This window comes from Trichosurus vulpecula, chromosome 3, assembly GCF_011100635.1.
Source record: "Trichosurus vulpecula isolate mTriVul1 chromosome 3, mTriVul1.pri, whole genome shotgun sequence".
Lineage (NCBI taxonomy): Eukaryota > Metazoa > Chordata > Mammalia > Diprotodontia > Phalangeridae > Trichosurus > Trichosurus vulpecula.
The window spans coordinates 136,169,930-136,194,230 of record NC_050575.1 but is presented as its reverse complement, the minus strand read 5'-3'; the positions used below and the strand labels follow the sequence as shown (position 1 = coordinate 136,194,230).

At 43.9% G+C, this 24,301-nt stretch overlaps 1 protein-coding gene and 1 pseudogene across 1 annotated transcript in view; one reads left to right on the top strand and one right to left on the bottom strand.

The window, feature by feature from the left end:
• The window catches only part of PEPD (peptidase D), a 251,321-nt gene that overhangs the window by 17,467 nt on the left and 209,553 nt on the right, over positions 1-24,301 (bottom strand). The window contains exon 12 of the mRNA XM_036749271.1: positions 19,733-19,881. Coding sequence (XP_036605166.1) covers positions 19,733-19,881 — 149 coding nt within the window. The remainder of the gene's footprint in view (positions 1-19,732; positions 19,882-24,301) is intronic.
• On the top strand, positions 12,015-12,112 carry LOC118845149 (annotated as a pseudogene).

Sequence of the window (24,301 nt, the reverse complement as noted above, 5' to 3'; positions counted from 1 at the left end):
GAGACTGGCTAGGTTGCAAGCTTGATGTGGCCTTGGACTTTTGGGAGGGTGCACATCACAGATGAGTCTGTATTTGATAGAATCTGCTGATCATTTTCTTACTCTTTAATCCTGCCTTCCTCCCTGCCCCTGCCACATGAGTCAGGGTTTGTGACCGTGGGTTGGCTCACTTGGTACACAATGGGCCACCAACCATATGTCCCCGTTGCAGCACATGCTTTCTAAAAGTGCTGATCTCTTTCTATGGTAGATGCTGCAGTGACCTTGAATTCTCACATCAAACACTCAATTTCAGGTTTACAATTGGGTCTTCATTTTTGTCCTCCTAACATTGTTCCCACGCCCATCGTGGTGAGGAGGCAGCAGACCAGAATGTATTTCAATTTACTTCAATTTATTGATTCATAGCATTTAGAGCCAAAAGAGCTTCCCCCCCCCCGCCATTTTATGGCTGAGGAAGGAAAGAAACAAACATTTATTAAGCACCTACTATGTGCTAGGCATTGCACTAAATGCTTTACAAATATCTTATTTACTCCTTATAACAACCCTGTGAGGCTATCATGATCTACATTTTACAGCTGAAGAAACTGAGGCAGAGGTTAAGAGACTTGCCTGGGGTCACAGAGCTGGTGTCTGAGGCTGTTCCTGCCTCTGGGCCTGCACCACCTAGCTGAGGATAATAGATATAACCTGCTCAAGTAGCAAGCACTAAGCTGGCCTTCCAAGCTCTGAAACCCCAGCTCAGATCTGACTCCGGTACACTCTCCATCATGTCGTCAGTCTGAAATTCAGTCTCAAACTGAATTCAATTTAATTCATCTAAATTTAACACAACAGTCAGTTGCCAACCTCAAGCCCATTCTCCCTTTCCCACTCTCATGAAGGAGTTGAAATAGACTAGGTCTTTCCTTTGAAGAGCTAACTAGGAAAGTTTTTCTCACAAGGATCCCTAATCTCACATCACTTCAGGGGATGGTCTTTTCAAGTTCCAAAATATCCTTCCCAAACAGCTTTACAAATTTTCCTACCATCAATCAAAACAGACCCAAGGCATACACCCAAAGGTCTTGACAATTGCTACAATCACTCCTGGTGTCTCTCAGCCTTCCCCACTGCCCTTTTTCTCCCCCCTTCTACTCCATTTCGGCCTGCTGAGTTTAAGCCAAAGACCTCGGATGATTGATATAGGGAAGTAAGCATTATGAAGAGGAGCCAATCTTGTGAAGCTCTGACTTCAAACGCATGCCCACCCACCCACCCGCTTAATTCCATTAGCTGAACTGGCATTTGGTAAGCCAAAAGCTTAATGAGAGCCCCGGTCTTTTGGGGGGAAAAGAAAAAAGTGTGGTGGAAAAGCAAACAGCCTGACCATTGGATCAAGGGGCTAAGGTAGAGACCGCCAGGGAAGCGCTGATCCCCTGGGTGAGTTTCCTTCCTGTTGTGTAGATTTGGTCTCTTCCCAGAATTCCAGCCCCTAAGCTTGGCTGGGTCCTGCTCTTTGAACCACTCACATTGGAGATGCACCCCCACAGGGTCTCACACAGTGCTTCCTTGGCTGCTGGCTCTTTCTTTTTCTTTTTCTTTTTTTTGCATGTGTGTGGTTATAATTGTGACAGTGATTAAACCACAAAGAACTTGGCCCCTTTGTCTGGCCCGGATGGCGATTACAACACAAACACACAGCAAACAACAAACTGTGGCAACGTTGTGCTAATTTCTCTCTGAATGTGTTAAGGTTATACTTAAGCTGCAGTGCCTGGTGCTGAGGGTGAAAGGTCCTGGTCTCCTAACAAAGCCTCAGCTGCCAAGTTATGCTGCCTGGCCTGTGGAGACGAGGTGGCAAAACTTGAGAGTCTTGAATATCTCGCAAGGCTCCAATCTGCCAGGGCCGCCGTAGACTTTTCTTTTGCTTCTTGAGACACAGGCTGACTGAAGGTATCCAGGTAGCCTGAGCAAGCTTAGGAATCAGAATACATCAACTCTGCCCTCACATCCCCCATCCTAGGGACCAATTCTAATACTCATGGGCAAAGACAGAGCGGACTATCCATCTCTTATGTTGGCATAAACTCTGGGGTAGATGTAGCCTTGGGCAGCGAGTGACCACTTTTATGAACTGCATCCTGCTAAGCCAGCTTGCAACTAGATCAGGAATAGCATCTATATATGAACTTTTCAGCAACAATAAGCATTACCAAATATAATTATGTCATCCTAATTTACTTTAGACTTCAAATTTGTACCTTGTTAGCTGTGTGACACTGAGAAAAGCCAATGAACCTGAATCTCAGTTTCTTTATCTGTAAAATGGGCTTGGTAAGTGTTGTACTGTTTACCTCGCACGGTTGCTGTAATGAAAGTGAACCATCTAAACCTGAGCTATTGTGATTATTGGCATCTATACTGATACCTTTTTATATCTCTCCTAGTGTTTTGCAATTTCACACACCACCATCCCCCAATATACACAGTTTCCTCTTCAATTCCCAAGGCTCCAAAACCTCATCTTTTTCCTTTTTCTTTTCTTTCCTTTCTTTCCTTCCCTTCCTTCCTTTCTTTCTTCTTTTTTGCTAATGGACTTGTATTGTCAATAGATAACAAAGAACCAAAGAAGCTACCTTTGGGTTCTACATGTGAATTTTCTGCCTGTATGGATCTGGCTTTCTGTTTCTGTTGCTTCTCTTTGCTCCCCACTTTTCTTGTCTGTAAACTTCAGTTCCTTAAGGTATGGATCATTACACAATTCTTCATGGAATCTTCACAGATACAGCCCAGAGTATTCTCCCCACTAGAGGGAAACAGTAGGTATCTGGTTCCTGCCAACTCCTAAGATGCCAGGGAAAGGCTCTCTATAGCTTCTTATTTTTTGTTAATAAAATTTTATTGGTATCTTAAGTTTTGACATCACCTACATCCCCCAATGCATGTATCACATACCCCCTACCCCCAAGTCCCACTAGAGCCATCCTTTAAAAAGAACAATACCCGTATCAGGGCCTCTAAACCTGGGGTTCATAAACCGAAATGAAAGCTTTACAGTGATTTCAATATCATTACATATAATTTTCCTTTCTAATACAAGCTTCCTTTGTAATCCTACAGTCATGCATTTAAAAATACTATTCTGAGGAGTCCATAGGCCAATGGGGTCCATGACAAAAACAAGGTTCAGATCTTCAGATCTACAGAATTTTCAGCAGGGTCTAGATGTCTGACATTATGGAAAAGGGCATGTGTCCTGATGACACGATCATGAAAACACAGCCCTTCTTTCATGGAGGTGACAATGAAGAATGCATTGGATTTTCAGAGACCGCTGCAGACATAAAGAAGGTCTCATACGTTTATCCCCATTTCCCCAAATGTACTCAATTTAGAACACAGGGAAATGTCACTGGTTTTCTCTCCTCGTATAAATTTACAACAGAACACTCCTTGAGCCCTGTGAGATCCGAATCACTACTGAATCATCATCCATGAACTTCCCAGGAAGAATGAAGCCTGGGGTGGTGGGTAGAGGGTGGGGAGTGGGGAGAGGTATGAAAAAGGGGGCCCACAGAGCACTTTTCAATGTACTTATCTTGCCAAGAATGGCAGCCAGAGATGCCGATCTGGGCATTGTTTCATAATGTTTACTTGACAAAGAACAAGGGCTTTCTCCCAATTCCTTTCAATGGACAAAACTCTGCCATCAGTCCAACCCAGAATTGCTAGGAGTACTGGGCTAGACACGATAATAAGTCTACAGTGAACCTGAGTGCTGGAAGAGGTGGATTTCAACAAAGGCTAATATCTCACATGTCAGATCCTCATCTATGTGGAGAAGTGTTAGGGGGTAAGCTTGCCAGGCCTGGAGCAGAGGGATGGAGAAGGTGACCTCACTTCAAGAAGTTTCTCCTCCCACACCTTCTGTCAAAGCCTGACTGCTCAGCATCAACAGTTCAGACAGACCCTAGCTCGGTAACTCTTGCCAAGCCTAGCTTTGTTAGAACAACGAAAGCGGGGGCAAAGCTTTTCGGTCTCTAGCTAGGGAAGTAAAGACAATGGATATGTTTTTGTTGTCCTGGCCTGCCTGCTCCTCTCCAAGGCCCCTTTACACAACCCACACAGGCTGGGTTGGTAGAAACCAATCCCTCACAGCAACTCTGGGGCCTATCTGGAATGGCTTCCTGTTTCTGAGACTTTATGGAAACAAACATCAGCATCAATCAAACACCATTCCCGGCTGGCCCGTTCAAGCCTGACAGCAACCACAGTTTCAGTGGGATTGGAGAGAGCTTGTTAAATTGTTGAACCATGGGAGGGAGAGAGGGAGACAGAGGAAGGGAGACAAAGAGGCAGAAAGGGGGGCTGCTGAATGGTTGCCAGTCTGACCTAATGTGGCTGTTCCTGAGGAACCCTTTTCAAGACAAAGAGGTCATTTCATCTGAGCTCAGAACAAGAGGCTTTTCGGGAAGAGGGATGGTGTGTATGTGTGGATCCCCCAAACACCACAGGAGGAGTGGGGTGAGAAGTCTGACAAGCTATTGAAATTGTTGTCCTGTCCTACTTATTGGGAGGGTTGCAGGGGATTTTCACAGGAGGGATTCTAAAGCACTCACTGACTAAAGCTTGAAGATGGGAAGGGGAGAAGGACAGGAAACCAGCTGGCAGGCAGAGAGCAGTAGATGGACTGCAAACATGAGAAAGATGCGGCCAAAGCTGGAGTTAGCCCCTATGAGTTCTAAGTGCTTTGGGAACCTCAGTGCCCGACAGGACCAGGATGAGATATTTATGAGTCAGAGGAAAAGACACCTTCCTACCCCCTTCCCTAGGGCTCAGGTCCAGCCCCTGAGGACAAAGGGGTTAGAAAATGGTAGTGATGCTCAAGCCTATATATCCTGTTCCTTAGCACTGTGTTGTGGCAAAAGACAGACCCCACCCAGAAAGCCACTGAGCTCATCCCCCAACACATGGTTTGACATTTTGAGGATGTGACTTTTCAGCTTAGAAGAAAGGAACAAAATTACACCCATTTGCTGCTACTGTAACTAGTTCCAGATAGGTCATGGCATCTCAAGGAATCAGACAGCTATGACTTTAAAAATACAAACCCACATGTATTAAAAACGTGTGTGCTTTAAATTCCACGATCAAACTGAACAAGATTCTCAAACATCAGCTAGTTCCCTTACCCAATTTTCAAAAATGACTGTCACTAAACAGTGACCTTAGGGGCAAGGAATAGGGTAGAATCTTGGGCAGGGCCTCCAGGCTCTCTGCAATGAACACTTGCAATTGAGACAAATAAAGACTAGGGAAATAGATCTTTAGTCCCAAATTTTATACCCAGTTACAAATACTGCCCACATCATATTGATGAATCAGCAGGGCTGGTCTATCTACTCACCTGTCTCCATTATCAAAGGCTAATGCTGGCCAGACTTCAAGGCCAACTTCTCCACACCTGACATTCTAATTGCCTTGGAAGCCTGGGTTGTCTCCAGCAATGTTACTGGTTACACTGATCTAGCCACACTCTTACCTAGGACCCTTTGTTTGTGAGATGGCTGGTGCAGTCAGTGCTGCAGTGTGAAGCTGGAGTCAGGAGGGCAGCTTGGGTACAGGGTCAAGGCTCTGTGTGTGACTATGACAGGATTGATTAAATACTCAAATAAAATGTACTTTCCAAGGGCCATTTGCGACAAACCACAAATGAACAGGAAATGGGCACCTATTTTTTGACCTCAGCTTTTCTTAATCTTCTAAAGCCAGAGATCCTAAAAGTCAGCTCTCAGGGATGCTGGAGATAATGATGGAGACAGAATCCAAGTAGGTTTGTGACCATAATAAGAATAGGTGGATAATATCTTTCAGAAGCTGTAGGTAACAGAAGAGCACATGTATATGTATACGTATGTATATCTGTGTATGTATATATATGCACGTATATACAAACACATAAAAAGATATATGTGGGGGTCAGCTAGGTGGCACAGTGAGTAGAGCGCTGACCCTGAAGTCAGGAGGACCTGAGTTCAAATCCGGCCTCGGACACTTGACACATTCACTAGTTGTGTGACCTTGGGCAAGTCACTTGACCCCAATTGCCCTGCCTTCCCCCCTCCAAAAAAAAAGAAAAAAAAAGATTTTTAAAAAAAGATATATGTGTACATACACATATATGCTCTTATAAAATATATGTATATATATGCCTACATACATATACACACATATAAACCTGTGGCTGGTGAAAGGTACCCTAAAATTGTGATGGTGGAAGAGATAGCTTCTAGCCAAGGGAAGATGTGGGAAGAGGAGAGACAGCAGCAGCACAGCATGGTCTCCAACACCCCACGAAGAAGACTGTAGGTATAATTTGTGGAAGACAATGGGAAAGAATGAATGGGCAAGTTATGGCCTTATTAGAAGCCAAGAAAGAAAACAATCATCAGTTTGAGAAAACACAGAGCCTGCAGGTGGTAGCACCACTGGGCAGGTAAACGTGCAAAGAGGGTGGAGGCAACATGGCCAGCAAGGGGAAGCAGACCATGCAAAAGAGGAGGCGGGCACTTCAGGGAGGGAAAGAATGTGACTATGAGTTTGTGGTGTTTGAGTGAAACTGATACATGATGAATTCAGCTCTTGTGGACATTCTGTGGTTGGTTTGGTGGTGGGAAAAGAATTGTAAAAATGTAAATATGTAAATACCATCCATAATAATAAATTAAAAAAAAAAACAACAAAAAACCTCTGGACAGAGTGAGCCCTTAGGAAAAACATGCTGTCTTCGGTGACTTCCATTCCCTTTACTGCTGTCTTGCACTAGGACCTTGTGACCCGTCATGCTGACCCCAGTTGGACACTATCATCCTTCCCTCCACTAAAACTTACCAGTTCTATTTCTCAACCCCTTAGGATCAGGCTGTCTGTAGTACAAGGGTAGCACAATCCTTCCAATCAAGCTAGTTTATAATTTCAGTGGCATCCCTGACTCTTCCCCAGCCCTGAGTTCCCATCTCCAATTAACTGCTGAGTCCTACTGAGTCCTCCACCACATTTCCCTTTTCCTCCTCAGACCACTGCTTCATTCACTGACCAATGGCTCCACTCATTATAACAGCTTCTGCTAGTCTCTCTGCCTTCAGTGTCTCCTCTCTTCAATCCTTTCTCCACATTGATAAAATCACAGGTCTGACCTATTACTTCCCTTCCTATTTCTCAATCAGTCTCTTTCTCTGAAAAGGGACTAACAGACAGTATGATACAATACGTACCATTACTAAGCACCAATGAGGTGCTAGGGAAGAGAATAAGATTGTGAGCTCCTTTTTCCTCTTTTTGTAGCTCCAGCCCTTAGTACAGTGTCTGGCACACAGTAGGTACTTAATAAACATTTATTGACTGACTAACAGATGAAATGATATTTGACTTGGGCCTTGAAGTTCTTTTCTCAGGCTCCTTTGTTTGATCATCATCCATATCATGTTCTCTAATTGTGGGTGTCTCCCAAGGCTCTGTCCTCGGCCTTCTTTTTTTACTCTCAGTGACTTCATCAGCTGATTCCCAAATCTATATATCCAGCCCTAGTTTCTCTTCTGAGCTCCTGTCTCATATAACTGCCTTTTGGACATTTCAATTGGATAGCCCACAAACACCCCAAACTTAAATGTCTAAAATGGAATCCGTTATCTTTCTCTCCAAATGGACCCACCCCTTTTCTGAACTCTGTTATTTCTGTCACAAGCACCATCTTTTTTCTTATCACTGAGGGTCACAACTGCAGTATTATTCTTTGCTCTTCACGGTCCCTTACCCCACATATCCATGCAGTTGCCCAACCCTTCTGTTTGTATCTCCACCATGTTACTGCCACTCATCCTCTTCTTTCTAACTGAGAAGTTATTTCTCTTGTATTTAATAACTAGTTATTGAATCAGGACCAAAGTTTTTCCCCTTTTCTACTTCCTCATCCAGAAATCAGCCAGTGTGGTAAATCTCTCTTAATCTGTCTTAGAGATTTACCCAGGCCAAGATCTAATCAGACGGTAAAAGAAATTCTAAGTTTGGGCTAATGAGTGTATTCATTATGTTTGCTCAGACAGGTCTGGGGAAAGCTTAATTCTCCCTGTAACCAAGACAGGCGATATGGAAATTGATGTCTCTTTGACCAAGATTTGAGTGACCTAAGTCACATACCCCAAAATTTTCATTTTAATGCTCATATGTCCCACTGTGTTAACCAATCTGAGTTGATTGCCACCCCTTAGGAACATCTGCTCTTTAAAGGGCATTACTAACTGTGACCCCACTGCCATTAGGGGTCGTTGGTCTAACAGAAATGGCCAAATGACCATCCTTTTATTAATTACCTGCTGGTCTTATTAATAAAATGATTAAATTACCCAGAAACTCAATCTTTCAAACCTTTTAATCATCACACTACTTACCCAGATACCACTCTAATTCAAGAATTCAATCCCTTTTTTCTAGACCACTGGCCTCTCCACCTCAAATCTGTCTCTACTCTCATCCATCCTTTATGCAGGTATCAAAGATATTTTCTTAATTCACACATCTGATTATGTCATCTTCCTTGTTCCTCACTCAATAAACTCCAGTGGCTCCCTATTATCTCTATGATCAAGCAATATGCCTCCATTTGGCACTTAAAGCTCTTCATAACCTGGCCTCTTCCTACCTTTCCTGCTTTCTTATCCACCACTCTCTTTCACATATGCTACAGTTTATTTATACTGGCCTCTTTGCCTTTTTTTCCCTTTAATTCAAATTTTATTTTTAGTTCCACATTCTGTCCCTTACTCCACCCTCACTCTGCCCACTGAGAAGGTGAGAAATATGATACCCAACATATACATATAGTCACGCAAAACATATTTCTGCATTAGCCTGCTCCCCAAAAAGCAAGAAAAATAAAGGGAAAAAACCAGGCTTCAATCTGCACTCTGAGACCACCAGTTCTCAATCTGGAGAACAGCATTTTATATCATGAGTCATACTGGCCTATTTGTTGTTCCCCTATGTGCAGCACTCTGTCTCCCATCTTCAAGGCTTCAATGGCTGGAATGATCTTCTTCTGTATCTTCACGTCTTTAGAATCCTCAGTTTCCTTCAAGACTAAGCTCCACTCCCACCTTCTGTAAGAAGCCTTTTCAGCCTCCCTGAGCTGTGAGTGCCTTCCCTCTCCTCTAAGGCTAACTCTGTACATGCCTTGAATATTGCCTATTTAGGTACATGTTGTCTCCCCTATAGGACCGTAAGCTCCTTGACGGCAGGGATTGTTCCTCATATGTTCATAGTGAATACTTAATAATTGCTTATTGATTGAATTATTGAAGGCTGTCCTGATTCTCCAGCTGTTAGTGCCTTTTCCTCCAAAAATTATTTTTGTATATACATATATATGTATACACACATACGCACATACACACATATATCCCTTTCTCTCTCTTTTTCTCTCATCTCCCCAATAGAATGTAAGCTCCTTGAGGGCAAGAAGTTTTTAATTTTTATATCTCTAGTGCCCAGCATGATGCCTGACATGAAACAAATGCTAATAAATGCTTACTGAATGACTGATTAATTGCAGAATGGGTGTAGTTTTGATAGGCAGGGAGGTCTGGGATCTGCTAACAAGAGGAAGGCATTTTAGGTGGAAGGGAACAGTGTTCAATGAATCCATGCTAATGCGATAATGAAAAAAGCAAAGGATCACCTCTACCTTTCCTCCCTTTTCCAGTTCAAGTAACAGGGACTTTCTGGAGATAATGCCATGGACTCTGCTAACACAATGGAGGGAACCTTGGTGGTAGTTTTGACACACTTGTGGGAGAAGTTATTTTGGGGAAGGTGTGTAGGACAAGCCCTCTGGTTAGGGGTCCTATTCAGCAGACAAGACCCCCAGAGGCCCTGCTATGTGTACATTCAGTACAGTATCTAGGCACTCTTTGTAAGGCACAAACCCCTTTGGTGTTGCTTGCTCCTTGAGGATGATAGGTAACTAAGGAAAGTGAGTTTAAAGCCATTTATGCATTTGAAGGATCTTAGGGCATTCGTGGATATCAAGAGATACCTGCAAGTACCTCAAACCCAGGCTAAAATACACAACAATTAATAAGTCTACGGCAACACCAACTATGGAAGAGGTAGTGGTGCCTCAGTTCATTAATTCCCCAACCCTCAGGAAGACTGACATCTTCTGTCACTCCTTATTCTCAGTGCCCGGCTATTCCAGCTCTGCCTCTTACACAACAGTGAGGAATGTACCCTTAGCCAAGCAGGACCATCTGTGGTCAGTGTCTCAAACTTTTCAGTTTTGCTAGGCCATCATTCCCCCATGTTCATTTCTCAAGCTTCAGGAGCAGAAGTTTGGATTGTGTATTAGCACAATTTTTCTTGCCACCCCTGGAGAATTTGGTGTTATTTCAATGATTTATTTATTTATTCAATAATTTATTTTTTCCTTGGAAGGTAGAAGGGGCTAGATGTACAAAATGGAGAACTGTGTGTATCTTGGCTCAGACATTAAGCACAAAAAAAAAAATCATGTTTTGCTAGAATGTAGCTTTGGGTCTTCTGAATATTCTGGAGTCATTGCCTGCTAATGGACTAGATCATGGCCAACCTAAGCAATAAAAAATTAGCCACATGAGAAAAGAGTTCTTCTCTTAGTCCCATGCTACAGAAAGGCTGATAGATCAGCTTAACAACAATGTTTGTATGGCTCTTAGTGAAATACTTTAATTATCCTATAAACTGTGTTAGCTTGAAATCTCTCCCTTTTCTTGTCCTATATATGCCCAAGATGGAAAAAGACCCAGAGCTTTATGACACCAAGACTGAGGATTTTCCTTTGAGGGGGTCAGCATTACAACTTCCCACATAGGTAGAAAAGGACACATCTTGACCACTCTTCTGGATTACTGGTACAGCCAGCTCTGCATTCACTGTGGACCTAGATAACCAACCGAAATCCACAGATAATCCATGAAACCTAGAAGAGGTAACAGCACTAACTTTCTCCTAACTAACTTCTCATCAGAATTATTCAAGAGGAATGAAATGAGTGAATTTGGGTTTCAGCTCTTCTTCAATGTCCTGCTGCTCTGAGGTGGTGAGGAGGGGTTGCCCATCCAGGGAAGAGGAATACTGGGCTGAGAGTTCACAAACTAGTTAATTGGCTTCTGAAGTAGAAGCTGACTCTTCCCTGTGAAATGACCAGAGGCTATTAGATGGCTAAGTGGGCTTTGTTTAGAGCATCTGAAGAGAGTTCTGTTGACCAACAATGTTTTTTCCCTCCACCTGAGTTTTAGAATGTGGCTCAAACAGGGACCAAGCTGACCAAGAGGATTCAGAATTAAGAACTAAACTACGCCTTCTCCGAGGAGCAGTAACTAGGCAGAAATGCCATCTGGGGACCCTGGACTGGGTAGACCAGCCAGCAGGTGAGAAAAGGGCAAGGGGAATGAAGCCTGTGAAGAGCATTTGCAATAAAGGTGATTGATGGCACCCAATCCCTCACCCCACTTCCCCAAGTATCCTCCAAAGCAGGCCCCATGTCATGGGCTTTTGCTTCACAATATCTGACGTACATAGACGGGCAGGCTAAGCCAGAAGGAGATGACTGAACTTGCCCAAAGCCTACAGCATATCAGGAGAAGACATCCCCCTAGTACCTAAAACACAGCAAAAACAAAACTTGGGGACCAGCCAGGGTGTAAACAGCAGTTCAGCCTCTGCTCAACCGCAAGATGAAGGAGTTTCTAAAGTGTGCCCAGAACCAGGGTGACCTTATGCTGTGAGAGGGGTTAGCCTCATCAAATGGATTAGTTTAATTAAGACCTTCAAAATGAAGAAATGGAAAATAAACTCTAAGAGACCAAGCTAATTTAGCATAAAACCATAATTGATAGTGAAGTGAACAAGAAGACCACCAGGAACTCTCTCTCTTTATCTATATGTCCCCAGCAGTCTCTCTTCTCCAAAATGTCCTCTTGCTGCTCCCTTTGGCAGCATACATACAATAGATAAACCTGGAATAATACAGAAGAGATTAGCTTGAACCCTGAGCAAAGGTGACACACAAATTCATAAAGCACTCCATATTTTTCTACCTGCCAAGACACACACAGGAACTATGTGAATAGAATTATAAAATAAGAGCTTGTATGGGTCTGCTCAGCCACAGTCAGACCCTCTGTACACTGATCCTGACATAGTGATGTCATTTTAGTCCTCTCTGACTACAAAGTATTCAATACAAATGGAATTAACCACTCTTTACACAAGACAGATCTAAACATTTGGAGAAATATTAATTACTCATGGGTAGGACGAGCTAACATAATAAAAATGACAATACTGCCTACATTAACTTACTTATTCAGTTTCATACCCATCAAACAACTAAAGAATTACTTTATAGAGCTAGAGAAAAATAATTAAATTCATCTAGGGGATCAAAAGGTCAAAAATATCAAGGTAATCAATGAAAAAGAAATGGGAAGGAAAAGGGCCTAGCAGCACCAGATCTCAAACTATATTACAAAAGTTGTAATCATCAAATAATTTGGTACTGGGTAATAAATAGAGAGATTTACCAAAAGAGCAGATCAGGTATACATTATATAGAAGGAAATGAACATAGTAACCTAGTGTTTGACAAACCCAAGTATCCCAGCTACTGGGGCAAGAACTTCCTATTCAACAAAAACTGTAGTGAAAACTGGAAAGTAGTCTGGTAGAAACTAAGTATAGGCTAACAACTCCCATCATATACCATGATAAACTCAAAATGGGTACGTGATTTAGACATGAAGGGTGACATCATAAGCAAATTAGTAAAGCACAGGAGAAATTATCTCTGAGATCTATTGATAGGACAAGAATTCATAACCAAACTACAGATAAGATAAGAGACTCATTGGGGGTAAAATGGATAATTTTGATTACATAAAGTCAAAAAGTATTTGCACTAGCCAAGAACTAGAAATTGAGGGAATGCCCATCAACTGGGGAATGGCTGAACAAGTTGTGGTATATGAATGTAATGGGATACTATTGTGTTATAAGAAATGATGAGCAGGCAGACTTCAGAAAAACCTGGAAAGACTTATATGAACTGATGCTGAGTGAAATGAGCAGAACCAGGAGGACACTGTACACAGTAACAGCCACATTATGTGATGACTGACTTTGATAGACTTGGCTCTTCTCAGCCATGCAAGGACCTAAAATAACTCCAAAAGACTCATGATGGAAAATGCCATCCACATCCAGAGAAAGAACTATGGAGTCTGAATGCAGATCAAAGCATACTATTTGCTCTCTTTGCTTTGTTTTTTCTTTCTTATGGTTCCTTCCCATTCATTCTAATTCTTCTATACAACATGACTAATGTGAAAATATGTTTGATAAGAATGTATATATAGAACCTATGTTGGATTGCACACTGTCTTGGGGAGGGGGGACAGAGAAAATTTAAAACTTATGGAAGTGAATGTTGAAAACTAAAAATAAATAAATTTGTAAAAATAAAAAGTATTTGCACAAAAAACCCCAGTACAGCTAAAATTAGAAGCCAGAAACTGAGAAAAAAAAATCTTTGCAGTAAGATATAGGTCTCATCTCTAAGACAAAGAGGGAACTGAATCAAATTTACAAGAAAAAGAGCCATTCCCTAATTGATAAATGGTCAAAGGATATGAATAAGCAGTTTTCAGAGGAAGAAATCTAAGCTATCAACAGCCATATTAAAAAAATGCTCCACAATCACTAATAATTAGAGAAATATAAATTGAAACAACTCTGAGATACCACATTCATACCCATTGGATTGATGAAAATGACAAAAATGGAAAACCACAAATGCTGGAGGGGTTATAGGAAAACAGGTGCACTAAGTCATTGTTGGTAGAGCTGTGAACTAATATTCTGTAAAGCGATTTGGAACAGTGTCCCAAAAGCTATTAAACTGTACATATCCCTTGACCAGTGATACTACTACTAGGTCACTATCCCTAAAAGATCAAAGAAAGAAGGAAAGAACTCATATATACAAGCATATTTATAGCAGCTCTTTTTGTAATGGCAAAGCATTGGAAACTGAGAGAGGCCCATCAATTGGGGAATGGCTGAACAAGTTGTGGACCAACCAGAAGGCTATTGTAAAAGTCCAGTAATGAGGTAATGAGTGTCTGCAACAGGGTGGTTGTAGTATGAGAGGAGAGAAAGGGGCATGTATACGATAGGTTTCAAAGGTAGAACTGGCAACAGAAATAGGAGGGGTGAGAGTGAAGAGTTAAGGACGACACCTGGATCGGGGGCCTGGTTGAATGGGGGTGGGGGGACTGTGGGACACTTGAGAGTGAAGAAGAAGTTGGGAAGAGGGAGGTTTGGTGGGGAGAGATAATGATGAGTCCACTGTTTTGTTATTTGCCTATATGGTTTCCCACACTGGAGAATGCCATTAATTATTTAGAGAAATGTAAATGTACATTAGGCATATTAAACATGCTGAAAGGAGCTAGAGAAAGGGATTGGATCCCAGCGCTATTCCTTCTGGAATGGGTTAAATTCTAGGGCCTTCAATGGGATTGGAAGTGGGGCGAAGAAGGAGATGAACTCCCTCCATGCACTATAGTTGAGAAAGGGCCAGGTTCTATCTGGTCTTTACCACATCTAATTCTAGGATTTCTATAGTACTCCTATGTGATGGGGGCTCTTAGGTCCAGAATCTCTGAATTCTCGGCCCTTTTGGGTCTTGCTTCTTGAGAGACTTTTTAAAAAGCTGGGATTGGCATATGGACAGACAGATAACTGGGTCTATGCCTGGCTTCATGCAGGTTTTCAGGGCAGAGGGGCAGGAGAAAGGATCTCCAGGACACCTGTTGGATGACATCTGTGACTATCTTGGCTGGTTGTCCACAGAATCTGACTCTGGCCCTCACCAGCAGCACCCGCCACCCAACCCATCCACTGTCTTTTCATTGAGATAACAGGGATTAAAGTCAATACATTTCTTCACTCCTAATTTGGAAAAAAGAAATGCCAAGCTGTCCCCAAAGGTGGGCAAGAAAAGGGGCATTTCAGCACAAACATGTTTGGACAAGGCTCAGAACACTGGGATTTCTGGCCTGCTGTCTGCCTCCTATAAAACAAATCTCATGGGGCTTTAGTGATCCTCCCTGTCTCCAGGGCTGGCCAACATTCTTTTAGTGCCATGTCCTGGCCCAGCTTGGCTGTAGAGCCTCAATGGGAATCCTGTGGGCCAGAGGTCAGGCTGAGAGGCACTGGCATTGGGACAGGGATGGATGGAGATGCAGTAAAGCCTCACTGCAGAAGATGCCAGCCAGCCCAGATGTGGGTATATTCCCAACGGCCAAACTGATGGTGACTCATTGGGGCCAAGTGTCATCCAGCTCAGCCGCAAAAAACAGAGGATACCAGGCACCCTTCCTTGTTACTTCTCTGGCTATTCCTGTCTCTTTGCCTGATTCCCACCTGGTAGTGAGAGATGTGGTACAGTGGAAAGAGAACTGTGGTGAGAGCCAGAGTGGGGAGAGGTCTGGCTGCTACTCTTGGTTTTGTCATGAGATGTGAGACTAGGTATTTCAGCTAACTTCTGTGGGCTCAGTCTTCTTATCTATGAAATGGGGCTTAAAGTCCCTTTCCCATCTACGTCTCAGGGCTGCCAAAGGATGGAATAGCTACAGGAGCATTCTGAATACTGTAAAGTGCTTTACAATGAGGCCTTATAATGACTTAATTCCTGGACAGAGGTGTGCTAGCTCAGCTCAGTTTGCCTCCTTTCTAAGTTGAGTCATAAGACAGGTGAAAATCTTAAGAAGGCCCACTCCAAAGTGGACTGTGGGGGGCACAGCTGCTATAAAGAGGTAGCCCCAAAATAAATAAGGATTCAAAGGGAAAAATACAGAGGTTGGCTGGCAAAATGGTTCTTCCTCTTGCTGACTTCTCTGGGTGCTGCATGAAAACAAACAAACAAAAGCCCATGTCCCAAGTATTAAATCTGTTTCTGATTTTCTTTTCCATCTCTGCTACTTTCAGACAATGCATTCTTATATAACTTTCAGCTTAATAGCAGAGAGGCTATTCCAGATGGTGACAATTTTACTCTGGACTCGAAAACGATAGCCTAATTTATTTATTTTTTTAACTTGCAGGTAAGTGGGAGTACAGGTGGGAGCAGGAAAACCACCACACCCTTGTTGGTTTTCCTTCAAGTAAAATTTAAGTTTCTTGAGCTCAGAGACATACTTTTTTGTCTTTATATGCCCAGTACATTGCACATAAAAAGTGATTAATAAAGCCATCATTTCTCTGGACAGAGAGCCAGAATATAAACCACCAAGTGTGGGGTATAGATGTGAGACTTCCCATGACCCCTGAGTGGTCCCAAGAACTTTCTCCACTGCTGAAACCAGGGCCTGGTCTGATCTAACAGGCTAAATCTATAGAAAGAAATCTTTTTTGCTTGTCAAAACTTGTATAGGCCAGCTTCTCAGTCACTTTTGAGGTTAGGCCAGATCTCCTTTGGAGTGGATGCCCTTCATCCATTGTTAGCTCTTCTTAATCTTGAGTCTCCCTTCCTCATGCTAATCACTGATCTTTGATTTCGGATGCCTGAGAAAATTGAGGCCACTTGACACCTCCCTTCTTCCATTCTTTTCATCTCACAATCCCGTGACTTATATGTTCCACTCTCTTCCTTTCTCCCAGTTTCTGACAATGACTTTTTCCCTTACCAAAGCCAACTGTTCTACATGTGCCCTTGACCTCATCCCTTCCAGTCTTCTCTAGCAGATTTCAGCATCGATCATTGTCCCCCCATTGTGGAACATTTGACTCCTCTGTTAGTTTCTTCTTTACTGCCTGTCTATGACACTGGGGAGGGTGAGGCTGATGACTCTGGGCAGCTCTACCTCACTCGAATCTAATTCACGTGCAAGTCACAATATCACCCTTATGATGTCATTGGTCTTTTTCAAGAACGAAGAATGAACAAACCAACCCAAGTCTCTCCCCTCTTTAAAAAAACATTCAGTAGACCCTGCCATTTCCTCAGACCATCATTCTAGATCTCACCTTCCTTCTCAGTTAAACTTCTTGAAAACATCTTCCATATTTGCTGCTTCTACTTTCTCTCCTCTCATTTACTCCTCAACCCTTTATAATCTGGCTTCCAATCTTGTCCCTCAACTGAAACTGCTCTGTCTGAAGTTAGCAGTGATCTCTTAACTATGCAGCCTGATTATCTTTATTCAGTCCTCATGTTTTCTGATCTATCTGCTTTATTTGGCCCTCTTGACAACCCTTTCCTCTTGGTGACCCTCCTCTCTAAGTTTCTGGGATACTACTCTCTCCTGGTTTTCTTCTTCTCTGATTACTCCTCATTTTTGTTTGCTGGCTCATTATCCATATCGTAGAAATAGCAAGGTAGGTAGAAGGTAGGAGTAATTAGGCAAGATTTGGCAAATGATTGGATACGTGGGGTGAGAAAGTGTGACCTAAAAGACTGGAAATCCTCTCCTTCAGCCTTTTGCCATTCAGAGGTAGCTTTGACAGAAATTGGGAAGTTTGGAAGAGGGAAGGGTTTGAGGGAAAGATTTCCTTTTTGGACATGTCAAGTCTGAGATATCTCTGGGATATCTGGTTTGGAATGTCCACTAGGTAACAAACCAATGAGAGAGACTAGGGCTAGATCTGGGATTCATTTACATAGAGTAAATGCATGGGAGCTGATGAGGTTATCAAGAAACAGGATGTAGAGGAAGAAGAGAGAGAGGAAGGCTTACGACAGAACTTTGGGGAACAACATCGTTCATTTCTGATCCCTTCTCTTTATATATATGCCTCCCTGGTTGAACCCCTTGTCACCTGTTGCCTAGCCCAGATGATGGTCACAACTTCCTGACTTGTCTTGCCCTTCTTCTCATCTCAATCCACTCCAGGCCACCCTCCACACTGATGCTAACATGATATTCCTTAAACGTTCAGAACTGATGATGTCACTCCCCTACACAACCAAATCCAGTGGCTTCCTATTGCTTCTAGGATAAAGTATGGACTCTACTCAGCATTTAAAGTCCTACACAACTTGGTCCCAACCTACCGTTCAGGTCTCAAAGAATATTTCTCCCTCTTCTATACTTTGGGATTTAGTCAAATTGGCCTTCTCTCTGCTCCTCACTCTACCTCTGATTTCTCTGTTCTGGCTCTGGCTACCCCATTCCTGGAATGCATTCTCTCTTTATCTCCAATCTTAGAGTCCCTCTTCCTTTAAACTATAGCTGGAGCACAATTTTCTGTGTGAAGACTTTCCTGATCCCTCCCCCAGTTCCCCGTACTTCTTAATGCCCCACTCCTAAAGTACCTTAAATTTAATTACCTGGCACATATTTGTGTTTTTTCCATTTACTATTTATATGGTATATAATTATGTATGCACTTGTCTGCTCCCCCTTCCCACTTAGAATGGAAACTCTTTACAAGTAGGGATTGGTTGATTCTTTGTACTTGTATCCCTAGAGCCCAACACGGTGGCTGGCACACAGCAGATGCTTAATAAGTGCTTACCGAATTGCTTGATTGCTGCCCCCACATTGGAGAAGCCTATGGGACTCAGACAGAAGATGTAAGCGAACAGACAGATGGGGTAGGTGGGCAATGACAGGCTTTCCCAAGTTTGGCACACAGACTATCAGGAGGGCCTGGGGTGTAGTTCCAAGCAGCACCGATGCCACTAACCTTGGCCCTCTATGTCCAGAAATGATGCGTAACTGTCTGGCAGAGGTCAAACAGCTAAGTGTCTCACAGCACATTCTCCCCAAGCCTTGTGCCATGCACCTAAAGAAGGCTTTAGTCAGCTCTGAGCAATCCTTGTTCCAAAGGAAAGAAAGACTCCTCCTGCCATGTTTCTCATTGGAATGCTGACTGTGGCTCTAGGAAGACCAGTAACCACCTCTTTTCACCAGTTGCCAACAAGGAATCAAAGGCCCGTAGCTTAAGTTAGTACTTGTTTCACTGTTTCTGGCACTTGCCGGAGAAACCAAGGCTCCATATCTACTCCTTCCACTCTCTACCCCATGCTGCCCCCTCAACACACAAATGTGTGCAAAAAGCCTTTCCTTCTGGACAAATGTAGGAGAGGGAAAAATCCGTAAGCTCCACTACAGACATAAGAACTATGAGCTAAAAGCTCAAGGCAAGTCCAGAGACAATTTCCTCCTGACTGTGAGCCCCTCTGTGTTTCCCCAAAAGGCACCTGTCCAATCTGTACCTGCCTTTGGCCTCTCTTCTATTCCATCTCCAACCAGTGGTTATCCAGCTTCAGCTTGAAGATCTCAGTGATAAAGAGCCCATTAAATCCCTTCCACTTTGAGACAACTGTAATTGTCAAAATATTTTTCTTCATGTCAAACAGAAATCTACCCCTTTGCAAACTCTGGCTCCTAGGTTTTGCTCTCTGTGGTCAAGCAAGTCCTGTCTAATCCCCCTTCCATGATAGGCCTCTCAATCCCTGAAGACAGTCATCATATTCCCCATAAGTTGTCCCTTATTTTCCCCGGGGCAGCAGATCCTTTAGGAAGTGAGGCGGCAAAGCAGTGATATGGGCTACAGGGTCAGGTTCTCCCTGCCTTCCCTCACCCCACCCTTAGCCTCTCAGAAAGAGCCTGGCATGTTTCCTATCCCCCTCAAGCTTCTCCTTTACCTGGTTTCATGGCATTCATGACGGCCCGGGAGGATCTCAGTACAGCTTCATAGATGGCCTTCTGGTCAGGGGTGAATTTCCCATTAGCAGGGAAGGTGCAGGTGATATCAGATGCGAAACAGTAATATTCACCTCCCATGTCAAACAGGCTGAGAAAAGATGAGAAATAAGAGATTATACAGGAGGCTTTGGAGAAATCTCACCCCCGCTCTCCTGGCCTCTAAGATTTCATCACTTGAACAATTCAGCCTGACTTGGGTCTTGATGTGACACATTCTCCTGCTCTTCTTTTGTCTTTTACTCCCTGATCACAGAATGGGTGGGGGAGATGAAAGAGGGGACATTTACCCCCACTAATTCCAGCCTATCTGCTGTCAGCACAGAAGGGGAATGCACAGTGGCGCAGTGGGAGTGAGAATTGGGTATAATGGAGGCTGGGCAGGCTAATCATGTTTATAGATAACTGGGCATTGATGCAGTAACACCACATCTCCATTGCTGTGAATGTAGCCTCAACCAGAATGAAGACAGTGTGTTTCCGTAGAAACAGCACTGGGCATAGAGTCGGAGTGCCTGGACAGAGATGGGAGCAGGCAGTCCACTTGGCCGGTTGTCATCATGTCAGTTCCTGGTAGCCTCCACATGGGTTCTCACTAGTGTCAGACTGCATGTGGCACAGGAAGGGCTTTTTGTGACCAGGGCTTCCTCTCCTCTCCTCTCTACTGAGGGCTAGTGGTGCAGGAGCAGGCAGCCTCAGACTGACCTGGTTACGGCTTCAGTTTTGCTGCTATGAAAATGGAGGGGCCTGTGTTCAAGTGACCTGTGCTGCTGCCTGGAACCCCCTAAGCCATGTGTGACCCCAGTCCTCCCAGGCCCTAGGCCAGAGAGCCTTATGTTGAACAAATCCTTTGTGCATGGCTCCCTGAGGAGACATCCATCCCCTGGACTGGCAGGCGGCCCTGTAGGCCACTCTGGTCATGTATTACTCACTTCAGGAGAGGGAGAAAGGGCAAACCAAGCAGAGCATTTGCCATCTTGAACTCTGCAATCACCTAAGTAGAGCCGAGGAATGGGAACAGGGTTGTGCTTAGATACCTCTGGATATACATCAGAAGGCTGCAAAGGCAATTTCTATTTCCAGCCACCATAATTCTCCACAGCCAGTGTGTCTAAAAATCAGGCACCATGATTTTCTGCAAAACCATAGTACTCTGCAGAGTCTTGCACAATAAGTGCCCCTTGAAATACTTGCTGAGCGAAAGGAAGTCAAGCCCCTTACTCCCCCCACCCCACTTTCTGCTTAACAAACTCCCCACAAACTGGAACACTCAGAAGTTCAAAGGCAACTTCTTTCAGGGTAAGGGTGTTTTGGGGGACAAACAAACTGGCAAGGTTCAGATCTCCACTGTGGTACTGGTAACCCTGGTTCTAGGCAAGGACATGGTTTGGAGAGTAAGGCTGGGAAACTGGGAGAAGACTGTCTTCTAGAACAGGGATCTCTCTCAGGGGACCAGCCCCTCTTCTCTTCAGGGGATAGGGACAGGTTCATGCTGTAACTAGGTTGGCAAAGTGAAGGGAGGGCCAGGAGTTGGGCAAAGAGGAGGATTTCCATCCATATCTCCATCCCCAGAGCACACTGTGGTGGAAGGAATATTTGAAATATGAATGTGTTTTCTCTGTGGAATCTTGGCAAGCTTTGCTCTATCCAATAGAGCCTCCCCCCAGGGCTGGGAGTGACTGGGACGATTATGGGACTGTTAGGGGGCAGGAATGTGGCAACCTCATCCCACAAAGAGGAGGATGGCTCCCGGTGTTGGCTAAACCTCTGTTTCCCCCGACTCCATACATCCTGTGAACTCTATCCCTCATTCCCTCTCTCCTTGGGAAGCCTGAATCCTGCCCAATCCAGGTCAATAGAGGGGAGCATTTCAGCAAATTTGTCAGAATCAGGGGAAAAAAAGTGCTAAGAGAAAGGAAATGGAGAAAAGGCAAGAGTCTAAAAGATATAGAATCCTTACAAAATGTAGCAAGCTTTTATTGAAATCCACACATTTAGTGGACAGAGAGCAGTTCCTGCTCCCACGGGCCTTACAGGAGGACAGGACAAGGCACCGACACAGATAACCAGAACACATACCAGCTCACAAAGGAGTCCTTAAAAAAAATCCCCCCTTATTGGTTGGGGAGGGAATGATGAGGAAGACATTAAGAGGTGGGGGCCACCACGCTGCCAGCAGGCTAATCATGGTTGTAGGATGAGGAAGACATTAAGAGGCGGGGGCCACCATGCTGACTCTCAAGGATTCCACTGCCAGTGGAATGACCATGTTGCTAGCAGGCTAATCATGGTCGTAGGCAACTGACTTGATCCGCAGTCATGACAGAAGCAGCGAATTTCCACTGAAATAAAGGCAGCATGTTTCAGTGGAAAGAACGCTGTCTCTGGAGTCAGAGCACCTGGGTTCAAAGTTGCCTGTTTGACTTTGGGCAAGCTATTGAGTCTGTATTATGTACAATGCACTTGACGGGCTCTTAGGTTCCTTCTAGTTATAAATCTATGCATCTGTGGTCTTATGATGAAATGAAGAAAAAAAATGGTGTGAACACCACATAGCCATGGATTCATCGTGGATAAAAGACCTGAGATCCATGAAGGAGGGTCACCCCATGCCAATATCAGAGTGGAGCCAATAAACTCTTGAGAATCCCAGAGTGTCTCTGGTGACGCCAGGCCACCCTTGACTCCCAAGAGCCCTAGTTCCCAGAGACATTACCCAGACTCATATAAATGTCGACAGAAAGATCTGGAGGCCAAGCCCAGAGTGGTGTGTGTGTGTGTGTGTGTGTGTGTGTGTGTATGTGTGTGAGTGTGTGTGAGATAGGGGTATGACTCCAGCACCGGCTCCGCGCCTCCCCTCCCCCACCCCCCAGGATGGCAAAGGCAAACTCATCAGTAATTACAAAGACTATAAAGATGCAAAGGAGCTGATCGTCAGCAACAAAGAACCCGACTCCCATCTTCACTTTTGAAATGGACTCCTGGCCTGGGAATGCAACGTCAAAGTGAGGAAAACAGATGACTATTGATACCTGGAACAGGCCCCTAAGTATGACAACCACTATTATACAGAAAGCCTGGGAGAGACTACAGGTTCACCTAACTATAAGGACACAGGGCATATAGTGACCAGGGTCCCTTTGTGAATGAGCAGAGTGATCAGAGCCCAGGTGTGTGGGTCTAGCAGAACTGTTAGCTAACTGACCTTCCACAATTAAGAGAACACTAAGGCTGAGTGGAGCCCCAGGGCACAGCTGTCATGGATTCCTGGCTCTAAGCCAATCAGCCCTTGGGCTATATGACATGGCGCCTCTGTCTGGGGGGCAAAAACCATAATTTTCTAATTATCTTATGATATCATTCTAATTAGTTAATTGTCAAATTATAAAGCAACCGAAAGCAAAATGGACTCTCTGCTAGGACAATGACTCACACTTGAACCAGTATGCCAAGGATTCTCTTCTGGTTTTTTCAAAGGTCTTCTGAAATATGCCGCCCTTTAAAGCACACATCAACGCCAATAGCCAACTAATGGGCTAAAACTTCTTCATAACCTGTTACTGACTAACAAATAAGTCATCCTTCCTCAGTAAGAGGATTCTCAGACTTTTCACAGAAACGCACGTCTTCTTCTACTCAGTATTAACACAAGGTGCTACAGTCCAGAAAAAATTAATTTGCACTGGGAAGAGGGATGATGAAGTTTCTACACACATATACACTCAGAGGCATGCATGTGCTTTGTAATTCTGTGACCTGCTCTGCTTTGGTGACTTCAGAGCTGGACCAGGCTTCTCATTACAGCCTGCATACCCCCAAGTACCATCTGACCCATATGGGCTTTCCATGATGTAACCTCAGGACTCTGCCACTTACCACAGGTCACTTCTTCCCTGTCTAGATCGGGGGAGGCCCTTTTCCTCTCCTGTACAGCTTCTCAGCTGCTCGACTAATGCCACAGGCACTGGTTGACTCCAGGCCCACTGGGGAATGTCTGCTCTGAGCCTCTTAATATGCACAGCTCTACCTTTATGGTCACTTGCATGGCCCTCCTATCTGCCACAGCTCTCCTGGGGGATGTGAACGAGATGGCCTTCTTTTCAAATAAACCACAGCAGCAAAACCAGGCATGAGCAAGACCGAGGCATGAATTTGTTTCCCAAAAATCTTCACCTGAATCTTAAAAAAAAAAACCACCCATATACAAACACATATTTACTCCCTCAACCAATTGTGTACATCCTGTATGCTTAGTACAGTGGTGGGCATTGTGAGTGAGACAGTAATAGAAGACACAGCCGAACCCCTGCTAGCTCTTAGCCTGGCTGGGAAGATTAGGGTCACATATAAGAAGAAAATATAATGCTGGGCAGTCCAGGGGTCAATGCCAAATAAGTAATACAAGCAATAACTTCTGGGGAGAAATTGATCCGGAAGGCCACAGGAAGAGTCACAATAAATGAATGCCATGTTTATGGGGTTCTGATAATTCTTTTTAATTTGATGGTTTC